This window comes from Prunus avium, chromosome 6 (assembly GCF_965620075.1).
Source record: "Prunus avium chromosome 6, drPruAviu1.hap1.1, whole genome shotgun sequence".
Lineage (NCBI taxonomy): Eukaryota > Viridiplantae > Streptophyta > Magnoliopsida > Rosales > Rosaceae > Prunus > Prunus avium.
The window spans coordinates 37,165,003-37,184,198 of record NC_142289.1 but is presented as its reverse complement, the minus strand read 5'-3'; the positions used below and the strand labels follow the sequence as shown (position 1 = coordinate 37,184,198).

Genomic DNA, 19,196 nt, shown 5'->3' with positions numbered 1-19,196 from the left:
TGCGATGAAAAAAGGAACATGTTCTTATTTTGGTTTTTATTTTAAATTTTTAATATGAGAAAATGTTAATTTATTATATCATCGAAAAAGTTTCAATGATTAATAAACTCATTAAATAAGGTCAATTTTTGGTATTTTGAATGTTTTATCATTTTATACCTTTTGCTTTATACTATTAGGCCATTATCCAAGTCTCTATTGTCCCTTTTTAATTTTTTACTTTTCTTACTTGTTGTAACAAAAATGCAAGATGGTGATTTTATAATCTCTTTGCCAACCAGAACAACAATTTCAAACAAAGATTTATGTGTATAACAGTAAGAGAGGTGGTAGTATTCTTCATGTAAAGTGTTGTTTGAAAAGTGAAGTAATTACTAAGAACACTCCAACTCAGCATGCAATTATGTACGACAAATGTATGCAGTAATAGAATTTAGTAGCACTCGAGAGAACGAGGTTGATCAAAGGCAAACATTCACACACAAAAAAAAACAAAAACTCTTAGATTGATTTATTGTGAAATTTATCTCTCTTCAATATCAAAATAGGAAATGTTGAAACTAGCAAAGTAATATTTATAAAGTATAAACTAATAACAGAGTGTCCTTTTTTTCTTAATGTATTTTTATTAAATAATATAGTTGAGCGGCGCGACTATACTATTTTTGACACGTGGGCGCTTAGGCACTAGGGTCCTCGTCTTTTTTTGTCTTTAATAAATAGTATAGCCGCTCAACTATACTTTTTCTAACACGTTGGCGCCTAATCGCTAGGCAGGTTTTTTTAAAAAACTTTTAAATAAATAGTATAGCCGATCGGCTATACTCAGCCCCTTTCATTTTTTTTTAAACCAATCGTATAGCCGCGCGGCTTTACTCAGCACTTTTTAAATTTTTTAAAAAAATAGCCGAGCGGCTATATATATATATATGCTGGGATCCTTTTTTTCTTTTAAATTTTTTCCCCAATTTTCTTTTTATCAATAAGAGTAGTTTAGAGCATTATCCATTACTATTAGGCCATTACCCGACTATCTATTGTCCCATTTTGATGTTTCACATTTCTTACTTGTTGTAACAAAAATCCAAGATGGTGATTTTGCAATCTCTTTGACAAGTAGAACAACAATTTCAAACAAAGATTTATGGGTATAGTAGTAAGAGAGGTGATAGAATTCTTAATGTAAAGTGTTGTTTGAAAAATGAAGCAATTACCAAAAACACCCCAACTCAGCATGCAATTCTCTACGATTAAAAACTGTGTGGAGTAACCAAATTTAGTAGCACTCGAGAGAACGAGGTCGATCAAAGGCAAACATTCCCACACAAAAAAAAAAAATTTGAACTCTCATATTGATTTAGTATGAAATTTATGTCTCTTCAATATCAAATTAGGAAATGTTGAAACTAGCAAAGTAATATCTATAAAGTATAAACTAATGCAACAAGGTGGGTCCTTTTTTATTTTTTATTAAATAGTATAGCCGCGCGGCCATACATGGCGTTTTTTAAATATAATGTATTCAACAAGTATAGCCAGCCGGCTATACTACGGTTTTGTTTTAAAAATAGTATAGCCGATTGGCTAGACTGTTTTTGACACGTGGGCACCTATTCGCCAGGCTGGTCCTCGTTTTGTTTTGTTTTTTTATAAATCGTTTAGCCCCGTGGCTATACTCGGTTTTTAAATTTTTTTAAAAAAATTACTATAATCACGCAGCTATAATGTTTCTAACATGTGGGCGCCTAATCGCTAGGCGAGCCCTTTTTTTACATAAATAGTATAGCCGCGCGGCTATACATGGTGTTTTTTCATTTTTTGAAACATAGGATAGCCGCGTGGCGTTACTTGGCACTTATATAAAAAATGTTTTTTAATAAATAGTATAGTTATATGGCTTAAATGTAAAAATGGTCTCTCTGTTTTATCGTGTTAGTCAATTTAGTACATGTGTTTTTAATTTGGCAAATTTGGTCCTTGTGTTCACTGTTTAGTACCGATAGCCAATGTGGTCAAATTCGTTAATTTTCTATTAAAAAGTTTTAAAAAACTAATATAATAATTGAATTGAATTGAATTTTGTTTTTAAAAAGAGAGATCCAGAAACAAAAAGAATAAAAATTAAAAAAAACAAGACACCACCCATCCAATCCCAGCTACTTCCTTTTGTCTTTCAACAATTTGAGGTACTTCTCTCTTTGCAAGATGCATCCAACTCACCTATTTGTGTATCAATCTCTCCAGGCCTCTTTTGCTCAAGTGGATTCTCAATTGGGTTCTTTGAAAGAATTGTCAATCTTGGTTTGTTGTGGGGAAGGTTTTGAACAAGTTGTTGATGCCAGTACAGAATATGGGTTCTGCGCAGATGAGGATTCTGATGCAAAATTGGGTTTGGAAAGTTTTTGTTTATCTGGAATTGGAGCTGGTGATTGGGGCTTGGGTTGGCTTTGGAGAAGATGTAGAAAGCTGAAGAAACTGTGAGAAGGGATTGGCGATGGAGGGTCTTTTTCGTCCTTTGATATGTTTTAATGAAGTCTTAATATTTTTAAGTTAATTCAATTTTTTAATAATTAATTTCAAAATGTTTTTAGGATTTTTAAAAGAAAAAAAAAACGCTTATAATATAATGGCTTAACTACTACAGTGCCCCCTGGAACATTGGTCAATTCTCACTTTTCCCTCTCAAAGTTAAAGTGACCCACTATGCCCCCTTGACCAAGGTTTCGGGTGTCACTTAACCACTTTCCGTCAACGCCATCCCAAGTTCCGTTAAAATGCTGACGTGGCAGGGGTATATTGGTCAATTCAACTGAGCTGGGATTTTTCCCACCAATCTGAGACAGTGACATGTTCCTGTGGACCCCACCTTTAACGACTGATGTAGCTAAAACAATCGTTGGGCATGCTGATATGGATTTGTAGACCCCATCTGTAACAAAACAGCCACTATAATTTCTGAAAAATGAAAAGAGGAAATCAGCTTGGGAGGGAAAATTGAGATTGGGGATTTTAGATCTAGGGTTTGAGCATACGATCGAGAGAGGGAGAGCGCTGTGAGTTGGTTTCGAAAACTTGAAGGCAAGAAGAAGCGACGCGACTCGACGACGATGCCCATTTGGCGAGAAGCAGGAGAAGCGCAACCTGTGTACGATAAGTGATTCTTCTGAAAAGGGCTGTTTTCTGAAAAGGAATCTTGCCCTGTTATGTGGAAATGAATCTTGACCTGATAATGATGTGCATTGTGTACGAATGGATAGTGTTTAGGGCATTTTGTGTTATGTGTTGTCGGGGGAGTAGGTTGTAATGCAGTATACCTTTCCTGATGTGGTCCCATTTTTGTTTTCTATTAGTTGGCGTTGAAAATTGGCCTAGAATGCAGTATACATGTTTGTTGTCTTGCTTTTAATAATTGGCTTAGAATACTATTTTGCTGTTGTTAAAGACACACGTTTTTTGTTTGTGTGTAGAGGACAAAGAGTTGGTCACTTTTGAAGTGCATCATGGTGGTAGAATTGTGAAAAACAAACAGAACAAGTGGTGTTACAGTGGAGGGTCTGTAGGATATTTGGATTGGTGTCCTGTAGAGTATATAAATATGTTAGAGATGTGGGAGCAAGTGAAACTGCTGGGGCACATAGGGAAAGTATTACTTAAAGGAGTAGTAAATGATGACTTAGTGGATATAGACACGGATGGTAAGCTGTTAAGTTTGTGTGATAAGGTACCACTTTCTTATCAGAGAGGGGTGCTAATTTATGTACACCACATTGAAGAGGAAGGTGTTACAGTGAATGAGGATTGTGAAGAGGTAGGTGTGCCTTTGAATGAGGATAGTGAAGAGGAAGATCTGGCATTGAATGAGGATAGTGAAGAGGAAGGTGCGGCTTTGAATGAGGATATTGGGCCACTAAACAATGATGAAAATGGGGGCTTTTACTAATGGCAGTGGGGCACTGAACAATGATAAAGAGGGGCGGCCTTTTACTGAGAATCACGGGCCTGCTTGCACAGTTGAAGACTGGGATTCAAGTGATGATGATGGGCCCCTGAACAATGAGGGTAATAGGGCTGATATAGGTGAGACTGATGTGGAAGACAGGAATGAAGACAGTGAAGAAGAAGACAAGGAAGATGACCCTGATTTTGTTGACAGTGCTTATGAGCAGAGTGAAAATGAATGTGAGTTGTTGAAAAAGGATGATAAAGCATTTGAAAATTATGTAGACCACCCTGAAGTAGTTGAAGACCCAAATGCCCTTGTAGATGAAGATCGGGAGTCAACTAATGTTGCTAAAAGTGATGTTGAAAGCTTGGATAGTAGCTCATATGACGAGGATGATGGGAAACAGAAGAAAAGAAAGAGGAAATTGCCTAAATTTCATGAATTTAGGCCGGAAACAGACTTGCCCTGTGTTTAAGCTGGGTTTAAGATTTGCAACCACTGACCTATTTAGGAAAGCAATTAGAAACTATTCAATTATAAACATGAGGATGATTAAATTCAAATGCAATGATCGTGATAGGTGTGAGGGCAGTGTGTGCAGGGAATTACAACTGGGTTTGTTTTGCTTCAGCAATGAATGGTAGTGAATGGGTTCAAGTGAAGAAGTTGATTGACGTGCATGATTGTGGGACAGTTGACCACAACTTTCATGCTAACTCAACATGGTTAGCTCAAAGATATGCTACTCAACTGTCTAGACTGCATAATTGGGATATGGGGAGTTTTAAGCAGCAGGTACAAGAAGATTTGTCTATTATAGCTTCTAAATCCCAAATATATAGGGCAAGGCAGAAGGCAACATCCATAACTGAGGGGACTTATGAAAAGAAATATGAGTTATTATGGGATTACGCTGCTGAACTAAGGAGGACAAATGTGGGTAGCACAGTCATTATCAAATGTGAGTTGGAGGGTGAAAGGCCAAGGTTTCCGAGGATTTACATTTGCTTAGTTGTAGTTAAACAAGGGTTTTTGCAGGGATGTAGGCCAATGATAGGATTTGATGCTTGTCATATCAAAGGTCATCACCCTGGACAATTGTTATCTGCTGTTGGTGTGGATCCTAACAATGGCATGTATCATATTGCTTATGCAGTGGCTGAGGTGGAAAATTATGAAACATGGTCATGGTTTTGTCAACCGTTGGCAGAGGACCTTGGAATCGAAAATAGCACTGGATATGTCTTTATCACAGACAAGCAAAAAGGCTTGATTGAAGCAGTACATGATAATTTTCCAAACGCTAAGCACAGACACTGCCTCAAACACTTAGAAGCAAATTTTTTGCTTGCTGGTCATAGAAGATTGGTGTTGAAATTGCAAATGGAGAAAATAGCAAGGAGCACAACCATCCCATGGTGGGATGCTGAGATGAAAAATATGAGACAGTTGAGCCAAGCTGCATTTGATTGGGTGGCAGCCTTAGATCCATCACAATGGTGTAGAGCTCACTTTAAAACTCATTCCAAGTGTGACATCCTTTTGAATAATATGTGTGAGGCTTTTAATGGTGCCCTTGTAGAAGTCAGAGACAAACCCATTTTAACCATGATAGAGAGGATTATATACTATATTATGTTGTTGATGGCAACTAGAAGAGCATCTTGTGAGAGATGGAAACATGACATTGGTCCAAGGATTTTTGGCATTTTGGAGAAAACGAAGAAAGAATCAGGTTGGTGCATTCCAAAGCTTACTGGGGAGAGTTTATATGAGGTCAAAAATCATGATGGAAGTCAGGTTGTGGTTGATTTGGCAAGGCATAGTTCATGTAGGAGATGGGATATCACTGAGATCCCATGCAAGCATGCTTGTGCTGCCATTGGGCAATTAAATGGGGATCATATTGCTTATGTACATGCTTGTTACAAGAAGGAAGCCTTTATGAGAGCTTACAATCTAATGGTTCACCCAATGACAAGTGAAGACTTGTGGCCTAAGTGTCATAGGCCTCCTTTGATGCCACCACTTTATCATAAATAACCTGGGAGACCAAGGAAGAAGAGGATGAGGTCAGCAGGTGAACAACCATGCAAATCTAATCATACAGCCACCAAGTTGCAAAGGTATAACTTGAAAACCAAGTGTTCACTTTGTAGACAAGGAGGCCATAATAGGAGGAGCTGCCCTAAGGCAAAAGAAGGCAATAGCAGCCAGGTTTGTTTCTTCCCAAAAAACATTGGCAATACTTATTTGTTTTGGATCTTTATTATTTATTTTCAAGTGATTCTCTTCTTATATTAGATCCCATCTAAACCAAAGGTGAATAAAACAATTGACACGACATCAACCAAAAGGGTTACAAGACAATCAAAAGCCAAGCAACCTGTAAGTGACTTTCCTTTTATACATATTTAGAGGAAGAAGTATGGGATGTAGTTGTTGTAAATTGCCTTGTGCTTGAATGTTTAGGTCAGAAGAAGGTTGGAAACTGGCCACTATTCTCAAACTGCCCAATGTTCTGAAACAACCCAACCTTCTAAAACAGCCCAACCTTCTAAAACTGCCCCAGCTTCTCAAACTGCCCAAGCTTCTCAAACTGCCTCAGCTTCTCAAACTGCCCCAGCTTCTCAAACTGCCCCAGCTTCTCAAACTGCCTCAGCTTCTCAAACTGTCCCAGCTTCTCAAACTGCCCCAGCTTCTCAAACTGCCAAAAAAAATAGGTTCAAGTCTCCTACAAAGAGGATTAAATTTACCAAAAGGAATTATGGTTCTCAAACTATGCAAGGATCTCAATTTGTGCAAGGAAGTGAATCTGTGCAAGCTTGTCCAGGTTCTCAAACTAGCAAATGTTCTCAACCTGCCCAAACTTCTCAAACTGCGCATGGATCTCAACCAAGTGCAAGCTCATCACACCCTTTTGCCAGTGGTACAATCAAAAAGAGGTTCAAATCTCCTGCCAAGCGGGTGAAATTTACCAATCGGAAGGATTTGTTGGATGGTTGTCAACCTTGGAGATTCTGATGATGTGCAAGTGTTCTGTGTTTTGTTAAAATGCCTCTTATGAAGACCTTTTCATTCCACTATTATTTTGTAAGTCCAACTATTAAGGACAAACCTTTCAATAGTATCAAGTATTGGTATTCATTTTGATCTTAGGTCCTGATTGAAAGTAATGTTATAAACTGTGAGGAGTTGATGGATGTTATAACTTGTAAGGATTAGATCAGTGTTATAAACTGTTTCCAGCTTGGTGCAATTTTGATGTTATAAACTGGGAAGTGTTGGAGGTACTGTTGTTTTGGTAATGCTTTTGATACCATTATAGAAGTACCAAAATCCAAAAACTGACTCTCACATTGTTTTCAAAAACCACATTCATTAGATAAGTACCAATACATTGTTACATACAGTTGCAAAATCAAACCATGTTCCTCCATCATTACATACGTACCAATACATGATATTTTACATACAGTTGCAAAATACAGACTTCTAAAATCTGCCTAATTCCTCCATTGCAATGCCCAAATTTTGTGGCAACTTTTACAGAAAGTGCCAAAACAACAGAAACATTACTAAACCCCAGGAAAGAATAAGCCAACCCATTAACTTTCTTTCTCTTGATTGATGACGCCCAACATCCTTTTCAAGTTCCTTCAATCTTCTAAGTAGCCAACTCACCAGAGCCTTCTCTCTAGGTGGAAATTCAACATCCACCCAAACAAAAACCCACATTTTTTTTTCCTCCTTTGCATCAACCATTAATAGCAATTAATAAAAAAATTTAACCCAATTCACAAACTCTGAACAACAAAACTTACCCCTGATGAGTTTGGACAAACATGGAATCTTCGAAATGGGTTGGCCTCAGTCCACGAAGTTTGTAAGCGAGCTATCTTCCCACAAAAGCAACGTGGTGCCGCCACATCCAACTCTTCCCCTCCGTCAATTATTTCACGCTTCATCTTCAATTTTCGTGGAAACCCAACCTCCGATTTCTAGGGTTTTATCTTCTTCTATGGGAGGAGAAAGCCAATTTGGGGTTTTTTGATTCGCCAGCGAGCTCAGATCAATTCGATCGTTTTAGCTACATCAGTCGTTAGAGGTGGGGCACAGGAACACGTCACTGTCTCAGATTGGTGGGAAAAATCCCAGCTCAGTTGAATTGACCAATATACCCTTGCCACGTCAGCATTTTAAAGGAACTTGGGATGGCGTTGACGGAAAGTGGTTAAGTGACACACGAAACCTTGGTCAAGGAGGCATAGTGTGTCACCTTAACTTTGAGGGGGTAAAGTGAGAATTGACCAATGTTCCAGGAGGCACTGTAGCAGTTAAGCCTAATATAATTTAATGGTAAAATAACGGATTGGACCAAATTGGTTAACGGTACTAAACACGGGGATTAAATTGGCCAAATTAAAAACACATGGACTAAATTGGCCACCACGATAAAACACAGGGACCATTTTAACATTTAAGTATATATATATATGCTGGGATCCTTTTTTCTTTTAAATTTTTTTTCCCGATTTTCTTTTATCAATAAGAGTAGTTTAAAGCATTATCCATTATCCACAATAGTCTCCCTAAACCACCTACTTAGACAAATTTTAGGGAGGAATTGAAAAAATACAACTGCAACCATACTCCCTATCCACCTCCTAAAATAGGGAGACCTCTAGGAGCTGCTAAATCTGAGGAGAGAGAAAGGACTCCTAGTGGCTCCCTATAATTTAATGTTGCTTTGTTTTATGCATATTTTAAACTTTTAATTAATGCAAACTATTTTTATTTATTTATTTTGTATAGAGATGGATCAATTATATTGAATTAAAAAATAATTATAGTATTTATGACTCTCTAAACTAAGGAGTATGATTAGAGTTCAAATTTTATAGAGAGCTCCTAAAATAGCTTTTGTGTATTTTTAACTAAATTTTAACTAAAAAATAGTGAGCATGATTGTAAATGCTCTTAAACATAAACATACTTCTCTATAGAGAGCCTGTGCAACTGACATTGCATTGCATCTTTTTGCTGCTTCAAATAGAAGAGAAGGTGTTCCAAATTTTGTTATCAAGTGCTACACGGACTCCGAAACATCCTCTGCCCACGGCACATATGTACCCGGCCCCGAGCCCGGCCCCAAGCCCGGACAGATCGGATAGGGTCCATCCGATCTGACCACAAGAAGGTCCCCACTCAGATGAAATTCTTCTTATTTCTCCAGGGATATCCACCTTATAGAACCACCAGGGGAAGGGGATGGGAATATTGATACAATTTGTCACGAACAGACAGCAGCCTACTGCATATAATGGGGCATTTTCAACCCAACGAAACATACAGACAGATCACAGATGATTTACAGTATCCAAACTACAACACACATATGTTACCTAGGATAAATCCAACAAGAACAACCCCAACATTATTCACTTCGGAAAATCTGGCCATATACAAAACATCACAAGTTCCTCCTATACATGCCTTACCTATAGACTATCCAAAAACTGCTTCATCATTGCAGCAAAACAGCAGTAGATAAATTATGCATCACGGTTATCATAACAACCCTTGGAATAGCTTTTTTCAGGTCTGAAGAAAGATTATCAAGCAGCACTCAAGCAGTTCTCCCATGTCCCATACTTTGAGCTAAAACTGCCTCCGCCACTCTGCTGCGCATGCTCGGAAATAACTGCACGTGCACAAACATCCCAAGTCCTTGCTATCTCCCCAAGGGACATGGGTTGTGAAATGCTTCGTAGAGAGATGCTAAACTTAGACTTTGCCTTTACAGAAAGATCTTCATACTCCTTACTGTCAAAGCAAAACATTAAAGTCAAATTTATGCTGAGAATTCTCAGTAAGAAATGCCACATCTCTTAGTTTATGTAACAGCAGCAGCAGTATGTAAAGTCGGATTTCTTATTTCCTCACCTGACTTCAACTGGAAACTTGTCCAAGAGTATTGGAGAGCAGTTGGGATAATTCATGGGAACAAGCAGTCTTAATGGCTGAATCGGTGACTGCGCCATATTAAAGACAAGTCAATACAAGAAATATCAATATTATGAACACAGGTAACAAGTCATTAAATTCACGTTTGAGAGCCCACCATTTGTGCTGACGCGTACTGCGATTTCAAGTTTGGACTGAGAGCCACAGCATCAAACGAGCACTTGACAATGGTTCCCTCACCCCCTTCAGCAGCGGCTGCACTAGGATCAACATCTTCATCGCTGATATCAACAACTGTGTCGATAAGCCGCCGATTTATTTCTCTTATTTCTTCCAAAAGAGCATGATTAGCCTGCAAGATAAGCCACATAATTAATTATGTCCACTGAAGAAGCAGGATTAAGGTTGGTTCCGCAATTTCCTGATCCAATAATGAATCTCTCTCTCCCCGCAGAGGAAAAAAAGAAGAGAACATTATTCCCTCAAATGTCCCCCTTTTTTTTTTCTTAAGCACAATAACTTTATGCCCAAAAAGTTGCTTTTTTTCTATAATCTAACAATGCAGCACCTTAAACAGTGGACTCACAGTTAACATCTACTGCCCATCTTTATAATATAAAAATATAATAAAAGTATTCCAAAGAGGCAAATGCCTCATCTCAAAATGTGCGATGGCAGGCAACTAGTTTTCATTGCTAATTAGTATATACCACAACAAAAGTTTAATACCTCAATCCTTGGCCTCTTGATACGAGATGTTGCAGTTGACTCCAAATCAGATGTCTCTGAATTGGTCAACTGCTTAAAACTATCATTCATGCTGCCAGCTGATGACACAACATTTAAGGGCACGGCACTAGTGTAGCGCCTCATTTTCCTAGTCCCATTTGTTCCATCATGAGTCATAACATTTCTTGCTTGCAGACGACACTTTGTCATGGCAACCAAATCCTCACCAACTGCAGCTCTAGATCCATTACCTGGTGCTGACCCTGCTATCCTATCAATCATACTGACTACGGAGCCAATGTCACTGACAGAGGCACTTAATGCATTTGGTGACATCGATTTCACCTGAAAGATACAATTACAGAAATTTTATCCAACCGAAGGGATTTGATGAAAACAAGAACTTAGAACGTATGTTCTGAAACATCATTTTAACCACTCCGAGAGAATCAGCTTTACTAACCGCTTTAATTAAGCGTTCAAGAGGCTGCTCTGTAACACTCGACTTGCCAGAAATAGTTGACAAAGCATTAACATGAGTATCTGGTACGCTAAATTCAGCAAGCAAAGGAGAGGCTGATATCCCAGGGGTGCCAATGGCAAGGGACTGGACCTGCGCTCCGACACCAGTTGTTTGTTGATGTCCGACATTCCCAGCATTTGAGAGTGAGGAAGGTTTCTCAGAATCCCCTGGCATAGGGGACGGGGCCATGGGAGTTGATGGAGATGGGATGACAAAAGGTGAACTAGCAGTTTGCAATGGGGTTCCGGCTTTTGGGTGAGTCAGTAAATTTTGCTGGTCAACTTGGGGAGAAGAATGCTGCGAAATTTGTGGAGATGCAGCCTGAAGGAGTTGGTTTGTAGGAAATGGAGATCCTGATTTCAACTGCGGATGAGGATAAGCACGCTGGCCTGCAGAGAGATGTTGCTGAAAAACCCCTGGCTTTACACCCATCCCCTGTCTCATCTTCAAGTCATTTACATCATTCATTTGATGAAGCTGTGGCATTTGCTGTTGGTGCGCCTGCAACTGTGCTGGAAGCTGCTGCTTTGCTTGCAGTTGTAACTGCTGCTGCTGCTGCTGCTGCTGCTGCTGCTGTTGATGTTGCAGTAACTGCTGCTTCTGCATCAATTGCTGCTGCATCTGTCGTTGTTGAAATTGTTGCTTGAGTTGATTCTGAAACATTTGATGTTCCTGCTGTTGTTTCAAATGCTGGTGTTGAAGCATACCAGAATTTGGCTGAATGGAATTCATGTTTGCCTGTAGCATATTAACCCCACTCTGTGATGACAAGGCATTCATATTTGCTTGTTGGGGAGCACTGACAGGAGTTTGTTGGTTACTTCCCACAGGAACCTGCTGCAATGAGTTCAGTGCATTTCCTTGTCCTGAATCCATGTTGGAACTAGGTGGCAATGAATTCATCATGTTCTGCTGTGCTGTTGAAACCCCAGATAAAGCCGACATAGAACTTTGCTGCAAGCTCGTCATATTGCTCTGCTGCATTGTGGCCACAGAACCTTGCAAGTTCATTGATTGCAACTGTGGGTTCATTTGATTTTCATGAGATTGCACTTGAGTAATTTGAGATTGTGACTGCTGCATGTTGTGCATATGGGGTGGGGGGAGCTGCCCTTGCTGCAGAGAAGAAACTGGCTTCCTAGGTCTATTTGTATTAATAAAATTTACTATCTGCTTTTCATATAAAAGCAACTTGTCCTTCAAACCAGGTGAAATGCTATTTTTGGAAATCTGTAAGACTGATATGAGGCGCTCTAACATGGTCCTGAACATTTTCAGTTTGTCAAGCTGCTCTGATTTTGGTTGTTGTGGAAGAGAATCATGCTGGTAAACAGAGAGAACAACATATATGATGAGTAAGCAAAAAAACAACCAATATTAGAAGTAACAAGATTTTGTAGCAAATAATATTATTGGCTTCGTAACTGAAAAAGGTAAAATATTATTGGCATTGTTGGTGGGGTAACAGTCCCATGTAGACAGTATACATGGCTGGAATAAGTAAAAGGTATATCCAGTTGGAGGGATCTATCATCGACCATCACCACAATATCCTTGAAGAGAAAGGCTGCTCAATGGTAAACATTGAGCAACAAATAGTATAGGGAAAAAAAAATGAAGTGATTACAAACCTGTTGAAGTTTAGTAGCAATTTTCTGATACATTTCACTTAGTTCGGGTAAGTACATCTCCTTCATGCCTTTGATCTGCAAAAATCGAGTAAGAAAGGCAAATATGATTAGAAAGGACTTTGTTGTAGCTACATGCTTGCAGATACCATAATATCACCAGATTTCTTTGTTTCGTAGTAGCTCATGCATCTATAAGTTTTCCTGTCCAATGCTTCAAAATACAGTGCCAACAGAAAAGAGCTCATGCATGCAACAATGAATTTGGAAAGTATGACTTCATGCATGCTTGTACATAAGGTATGGACAGTTCAGGTAGAGCCTGAATACGATCCCTACCAAGACAGCCAAACCTACCCTTACTTCCTTTTTAAAAATATAGTAATATGTGAATGTAATCTTCTTTCTACTGAAAATAATAGAAAATTTGATTTTCTACCCACACACAATGTATATGTATTCCTACCGATATTTACTGTTATCCCAGCAAACCCTGCCATCAATTCCCTTTTCAACCCTATATCACATGTGAACGCCATTTTTCTGAAAAGTGTATTCCTAAGTTATATTACCTGCTATGCCTTTTTTTCTATACTAAACCATGCAATTTTATATATTCCTATATGATCACCAGTATCTACCCTTGTTACAGCAGTTAATTATATTCCCCACAAATCCTGTATATAATCCCTACACAAATAGCCAAACCCCAAATTGCGCCTTCTCTTTCTTTCTAATCTTATATCCAACGTGAATGCCATTTAATGGACAACAAGTCAGGGCATCTTACTTTTTGAAAGACCTCCTCTTGCCAATCACCCCCAGTTGCATGTCCAGTCTGGGCAGTGGAATCTAGAGATGCTACAAAATATACAGAAATAAATGTCAGATATTTGCACATAGATGGTTATGATTGAGAAAAATCATTGCCTGCAGAACATTGATAAAGAAAAATGGAAAACTATCCTGTCCAAAATAGTTTAAAATGTATGTTTGTAAAATAAAATTAAAAATATCATTTCATTACATGAGCAGTCTAAGGACACAGTAGAAGCTTCATGAGCTAAAGTGGAACAGGTCTATGCACGCACTAGATTGTGGACAATTCATGGCAACTATATTTAATAAACAAAGTAGCAAAATAATAAGGCTCCACAAAAAAAACTCTTCATCTATAAACCAATTGAAGCAAAATTCATGAATTAAAAACCATATTTTTAAAACCAAAGGGATGAAAGACACTTCAGATAAGATTTTGCTCCTAGTTTCTGCTTATGAGGAAAAGTTTCACATTTACTTTTTGCCAAATAAATGGAAACGTTTGGAAAAGAGGTTAACAATATGTAAGAACATTTTCTCTAACACCGTAAGTCAAGAAAAAACAAAGATGCAAAACCTGAAGTGAAAGGAAACAAAAGCTTCAGCTTTCATCAGTAAAGTCAAAGATATAAAATCTCCAAGCAACTTTGATTATAAACAAGAAGCACCCGAGTTGAAAGGTGAACTTATGGGACTCAAGGTGGTCTATATGCCTATTTTAGGAGTATACGCAAAACTAGTAACAAGGATATTTACATAGAATCTATTCTGTTAGTAGGTTTACTATTTCCTTATCCTTGTGGATTATTTCCTTTTCTTTTTCTTTTTGAATAGAAACTTTATAAATTCAAAGAGATAAACAAAGAAACAAGCAAGTGGATAAGGAATTCACAAGGGCAAAACAAAAGAAAACAGCAACCTCAAGACCAAAACAAACAAAGGAAAAGAGGACAAAAGCAAACAAAAAGGCCACCCAGGAAAAAAGAAAAGAGCAACACATCACTTCACAACCGCTAACAAATCTCGCATAATAGAAGAGACAGCCAAATCCTCAAAAACAGGAGTAACCGAAGCCCATAAAGCCTATTTCCTGTATAACCAGGTCAACTCTATAATTGAGCCTTAGTTCCGCCTATTGATATTGAGAATACAAGAATAAAGCTGAAATTTTATCTTGAATTTGGTATTTGGCTTCGTTTATCTTTCCTCCAGTGTGCTGCATCCTATATTAGTCAACGCCCTCAATTACTTTCATATAAACTTAAACCACACTGAGCATCTAATTAGCAAACACAATTCACAAAATTTTATGTCCACTAGATATTGCGAATTAACCTTTTAAAAAATGTAAACTTGACATGGCTTGTTTTAGCTCTATCTTTTAAAATAACTGGACATTTTGCATAGGAAAAGACATTATATGTGGTTTAACAATATAGAGCACACAACCAGGGATAAACGTGTTTGACAGATAAAGGATGATGCACCTATTTAACAGGATTGTATACACTACTCTACTGTATGTTTGTATTGTGCTTCAGTGATGGTCACAGCAACAATCAGTAAACTATCTAAGTTTTGAAACTATAAAAGTATAAAGGTGGAGTGCACCTACTTGGCATGACAGCCGGCACAAACATTCTGTTGACTAAGTCCATTGTGCATCCATGTATATTTTAATAAAAGAAGTCACATACGAGAAGATAACATTCCAAAGTTCGATTATTTTCATGGAATCTAGACCCATACATTGAGCAGGCATAACAAAATATATTTCTCCAGAAGTCATCCAAAAAAAGTGTAGCACCACAAAAGCAAACATACAAATAAGAAGCCTGTTTGCATCACAAAACCAGCTAAATCTCATAAAAGTGACAGCGTTGACCCATAATGCAACCTGATAAAAAGGCCCAAATGAAAAGTAAAATTCTGTCCAAAAGATGCATCTATGATAATCTAAATAACATGAAAGCACATGCATAAGAAAAGCAACAATTACAAGTGTTGGAAACTACATAATTGCAAAAAACATACTCGATGATGTCTCAGGAAGGGGTCTTTGAGATTGATATAACTGCTTTTGCTGATCCATTACGTTTTGTGGTTGAAGCATGGTTCCAGGAACCTGACCTGATGCTTGAAGTCTTTGCTGCATATCTCGTTGCAGTGGATTTGACTGCTGTTGCAAACCCAATTGCTGCATCTGTGTAGGCTGTGACTGAATCTGTGACAACAATTGTTGCTGTGATGCCTGAGGTTGTGACTGCTGTCCTTGAGTGGGTAACAAGTTAGATGAACTCTGATGTTGTTGTTGTTGCTGCCCTTGAACCTTGGATTGTTGCAACAAGTGCACAGAGTGCTGATTAGTTTGCATGCTTGAGTTACCACTTTGAGTTCCAAGGTGCTGCTGTTGCTGTAACCCAGTAACATTACTCTGAGGGCCCAACTGTGGCTGATGCATATTTGAAAGGTTGCTTTGCTGAGCCATTAACTGCTGCTGCTGTTGTTGTTGCTGCTGCTGCTGCTGCTGCTGCTGCTGCTGCTGCTGTTGCTGCTGTTGTTGAAGGTTTAAAATGTTATTCTGCTGGCTCAGTAACCTCTGTTGTTGCTGTTGCTGCTGCATATCCCCAACATTGTTTTGTTGTCCGATTAGCTGATTCTGCGACAAGCTCGTAGCATTTGGCTGTTGCACCATAAGCTGCTGCTGTTGCTGCTGCTGTGGGGGTAATATTGGCTGTTGTGGCATTGATGTTTGCTGTTGGTGAACAACAGAGGCCTGTTGTTGTTGAGGCTGTCTGAGAACAGACTGTGGATGCTGCTGAAGCATAGATGGTGTTGACTGTTGAATTGCAGATTGTTGATTCTGCTGAAGACTAGAGAGAGATGATTGCACCACAGAAGGTTGAATAACAGATGATGTTTGCATAACAGGTTGCTGAGAAGACTGCAACTGAGTTGGTTGTAATAGGTTCGGCTGTTGTTGCTGCTGTTGCTGCTGTTGGACAAGTTGTGGGATATTTCCCTGCTGATATTTGGGCTTCAAAAGCTGATGTTGCAACTGTTGATGGTACATATACTGCTGGGAATTCTGGGATTGCTGCTGCTGCTGCTGTTGTGGAACTACCTGTTGCCTTCCTGGCAATTGCCTTTGAGAAGTAGCAAACATATTGGAGGGTACCCCCTGGCCCATGGAGTTCCCTAATGAATTCTGTGAAGTTCCAGACATATTCTGCATGTTTTGATTTTGCCCAACAATACTTGGAATAGGAGTCTGGGTTAAACCGGACGAAGGAGGTAGAGCAGATGATAAGCCAGCAGAACTTTGAACTCCAGCAGCTGGAATGTTATTCTGAATGTTCTGTGATAAGAGTTGTTGACGTGCCTGAGATTGATTAGCTGACAACGGCATAGAGAGTGATTGCCCTTGATTGGGGACTTGGGGTTGCATACCAAAAGACCCTACTCATGTAAAATAGAAAGAATAAACACCAAATAAACATTTCCAAATAGATAAAAAAGTAAAAAAAATTAAGGAAAAAGATATAGCAACCAGATTCCAGTCTTGAAATTTCACCATACAAGCCAACAGATATCAACAATGAATCTTCTCAGGTAAGAAATGTAGGAATAAGGAAACGATATGGTTTTTCAAGCATTTAACCATCAAGAAGAAAGCTATGTATAAAATAGAATAACAACCCACCCTCCATTTCATAAAGCATGTATGCTGGGAGAAGAAAGTAGTAGTTCACAGAGTAACTGAAAGTTGTATAGGTGCATGAAATGGGAGCACAGTTTCCATAGTTGTTTTTACCTGGATCAGGGGGCCTGTTGCTATTACCAGCAGAGTTGGATTGTAAAGAATTGGCCATTGTGTTCTGAGACTTGGTCTCCATTGTTAGCATCTTCAGACTAATCTTCCGTAGGTAATCTGACTGTAAAAAGAAACCCATGCTAAACTTAGACTACATTGCTATCCAAAATACAAAGAAAGCTGAAACACAGACCATGTTTATTTAAGAAATTACATATGTATAGATCAGTACATATCTAAGTAGAGTTACTTGTCATATACTAAGAAAAATTAGGACCCAAGAGTTATTGAAGTACCTGGCTTGTGGCAGCAGTATAAATCTTTTCCTCAAACCTTACAGCAATTTTCTTGAGCTCCTGTAATCCCTCATGACCAGAGAAAGGGAGATGCCTCTTCAATGTATCCATTCTTCACATGCCATACATTTAAAATAAGTTACTAACAACGAAAGTGAACTCGGGATAAATAATTCAATCCACTAAGCTTTTTTCTTTCGAAAGAAACACATACATCTTGTTTACAATTCTTTGCCTTGAATCTGGCTGCAGTTGACTCCTCCAATCGCCTGCATCCATGGGGGCCTCTCCAACTTGAGGAGGCCTCCAATTATTGGTATCCATCAAATCCAAGGAACCCAACAAACTGTCAAACAAAAGAGAACAAAATATTGAGCAACTTCAATGAAAACCCACGAAAAGGGCACAAAATTTGTACAAAACATGCTAAACTTAAACGATGATAAAGTTTCCAAATATTAAATCTTTTTTGTGTCCGAAAATGGATCCACTTAAGCTGATTTTAAACATGATTTTGTCATGAAATTCTCCAATATACAATCCCTGAATTCACATATGCAAAATCAAAGCTTACAATTCACATACAATCGAAACTCAATATGATTTTCGACAATCAGAGGAAAAAAAAAAACCAACAATGAATTTTACACTAAACCCCTAATCTGTTTCTATCGAAAAGAAGAAAAAAAATCCAACAAAATTGAAAAAAAAAAATTACCGTTTCTTTATGAAGATTGAAAAGTCTAGGCAGCTCGAAGCGGAAGAATTTGGGAGATGAAAGAAAAATTGCCGAATTCGGAAATTAGGGGAAGAAGGGGGTTTTCAGGCACAACGACTCAAAGTGAAGAAAGATTGAATTGATTGATGCGTTGGAACGAAACAACTAAATCCTATTTTAAGCGAAGCATCAATATCTGACTTTTTTTTTTGGGGTCTTATTTTTAAATTTCTGATTTTTTTAGTTTGGTTCAGAATAAGCTCATGGGGACAAAAAGACAATAACACCAGTATCGTTGCAACTTTATAAGTTGCCACTTGCCTTGACACTTATCTTTGCCCCACATCTGGGCAATCACCCACCCCAACCGGAAACTTCCGTTTCAGTCCACAGAAACCCTCCACCACGGCACGCTTTTATTTCTATGAATAACTAGCTTCCCAACACGCGCTTTAACCCGCGTAAATATAGCGCATATTTTAAATTAGCCTCTTGACACTCGCCTGCCCATGCATCAATCTAAATTGTGTATTATTATTTGGCTTAAATTTATACTAGTCGCTTGGCACACACGTATGAAAATTTTTTTTGTTTCTTATTTTGTTTTTTTAATTTTAGAACGAGTTTTATAACTTTTGTTTTAATATATCCAAAATACTAGCTTCTCAAAATGCAGGACATGTTTTTATTTTATTTTATTTTATTTATTTATTTATTCTTGCATTTAATATTTTTAATTGTATAACTTTATTGCTTTAT

General features: G+C 38.2%; 1 protein-coding gene across 2 annotated transcripts; it reads right to left on the bottom strand.

Annotated features, from left to right (window-relative positions):
* Window positions 1-9,232: 9,232 nt before the first annotated feature.
* Window positions 9,233-18,709, bottom strand: NRB4 (mediator of RNA polymerase II transcription subunit 15a-like protein). Of its 2 annotated transcripts, none has more exons than XM_021962337.2 (12): window positions 18,438-18,709; window positions 17,934-18,065; window positions 17,720-17,831; window positions 17,424-17,544; window positions 15,644-17,068; window positions 13,581-13,651; window positions 12,794-12,868; window positions 11,103-12,485; window positions 10,640-10,984; window positions 10,068-10,262; window positions 9,890-9,978; window positions 9,233-9,769 (listed from the first exon to the last, which is right to left on the bottom strand). In XM_021962337.2, exons 2-12 carry the CDS (start codon window positions 18,041-18,043, stop codon window positions 9,562-9,564), a joined length of 4,134 nt encoding a protein of 1,377 aa, XP_021818029.2. In that variant the 5' UTR covers window positions 18,044-18,065; window positions 18,438-18,709; the 3' UTR covers window positions 9,233-9,561. The 2 variants fall into 2 exon arrangements, with proteins under 2 accessions (XP_021818029.2, XP_088110608.1); XM_088254482.1 differs by having other exon boundaries at window positions 13,581-13,642.
* Window positions 18,710-19,196: the final 487 nt, after the last annotated feature.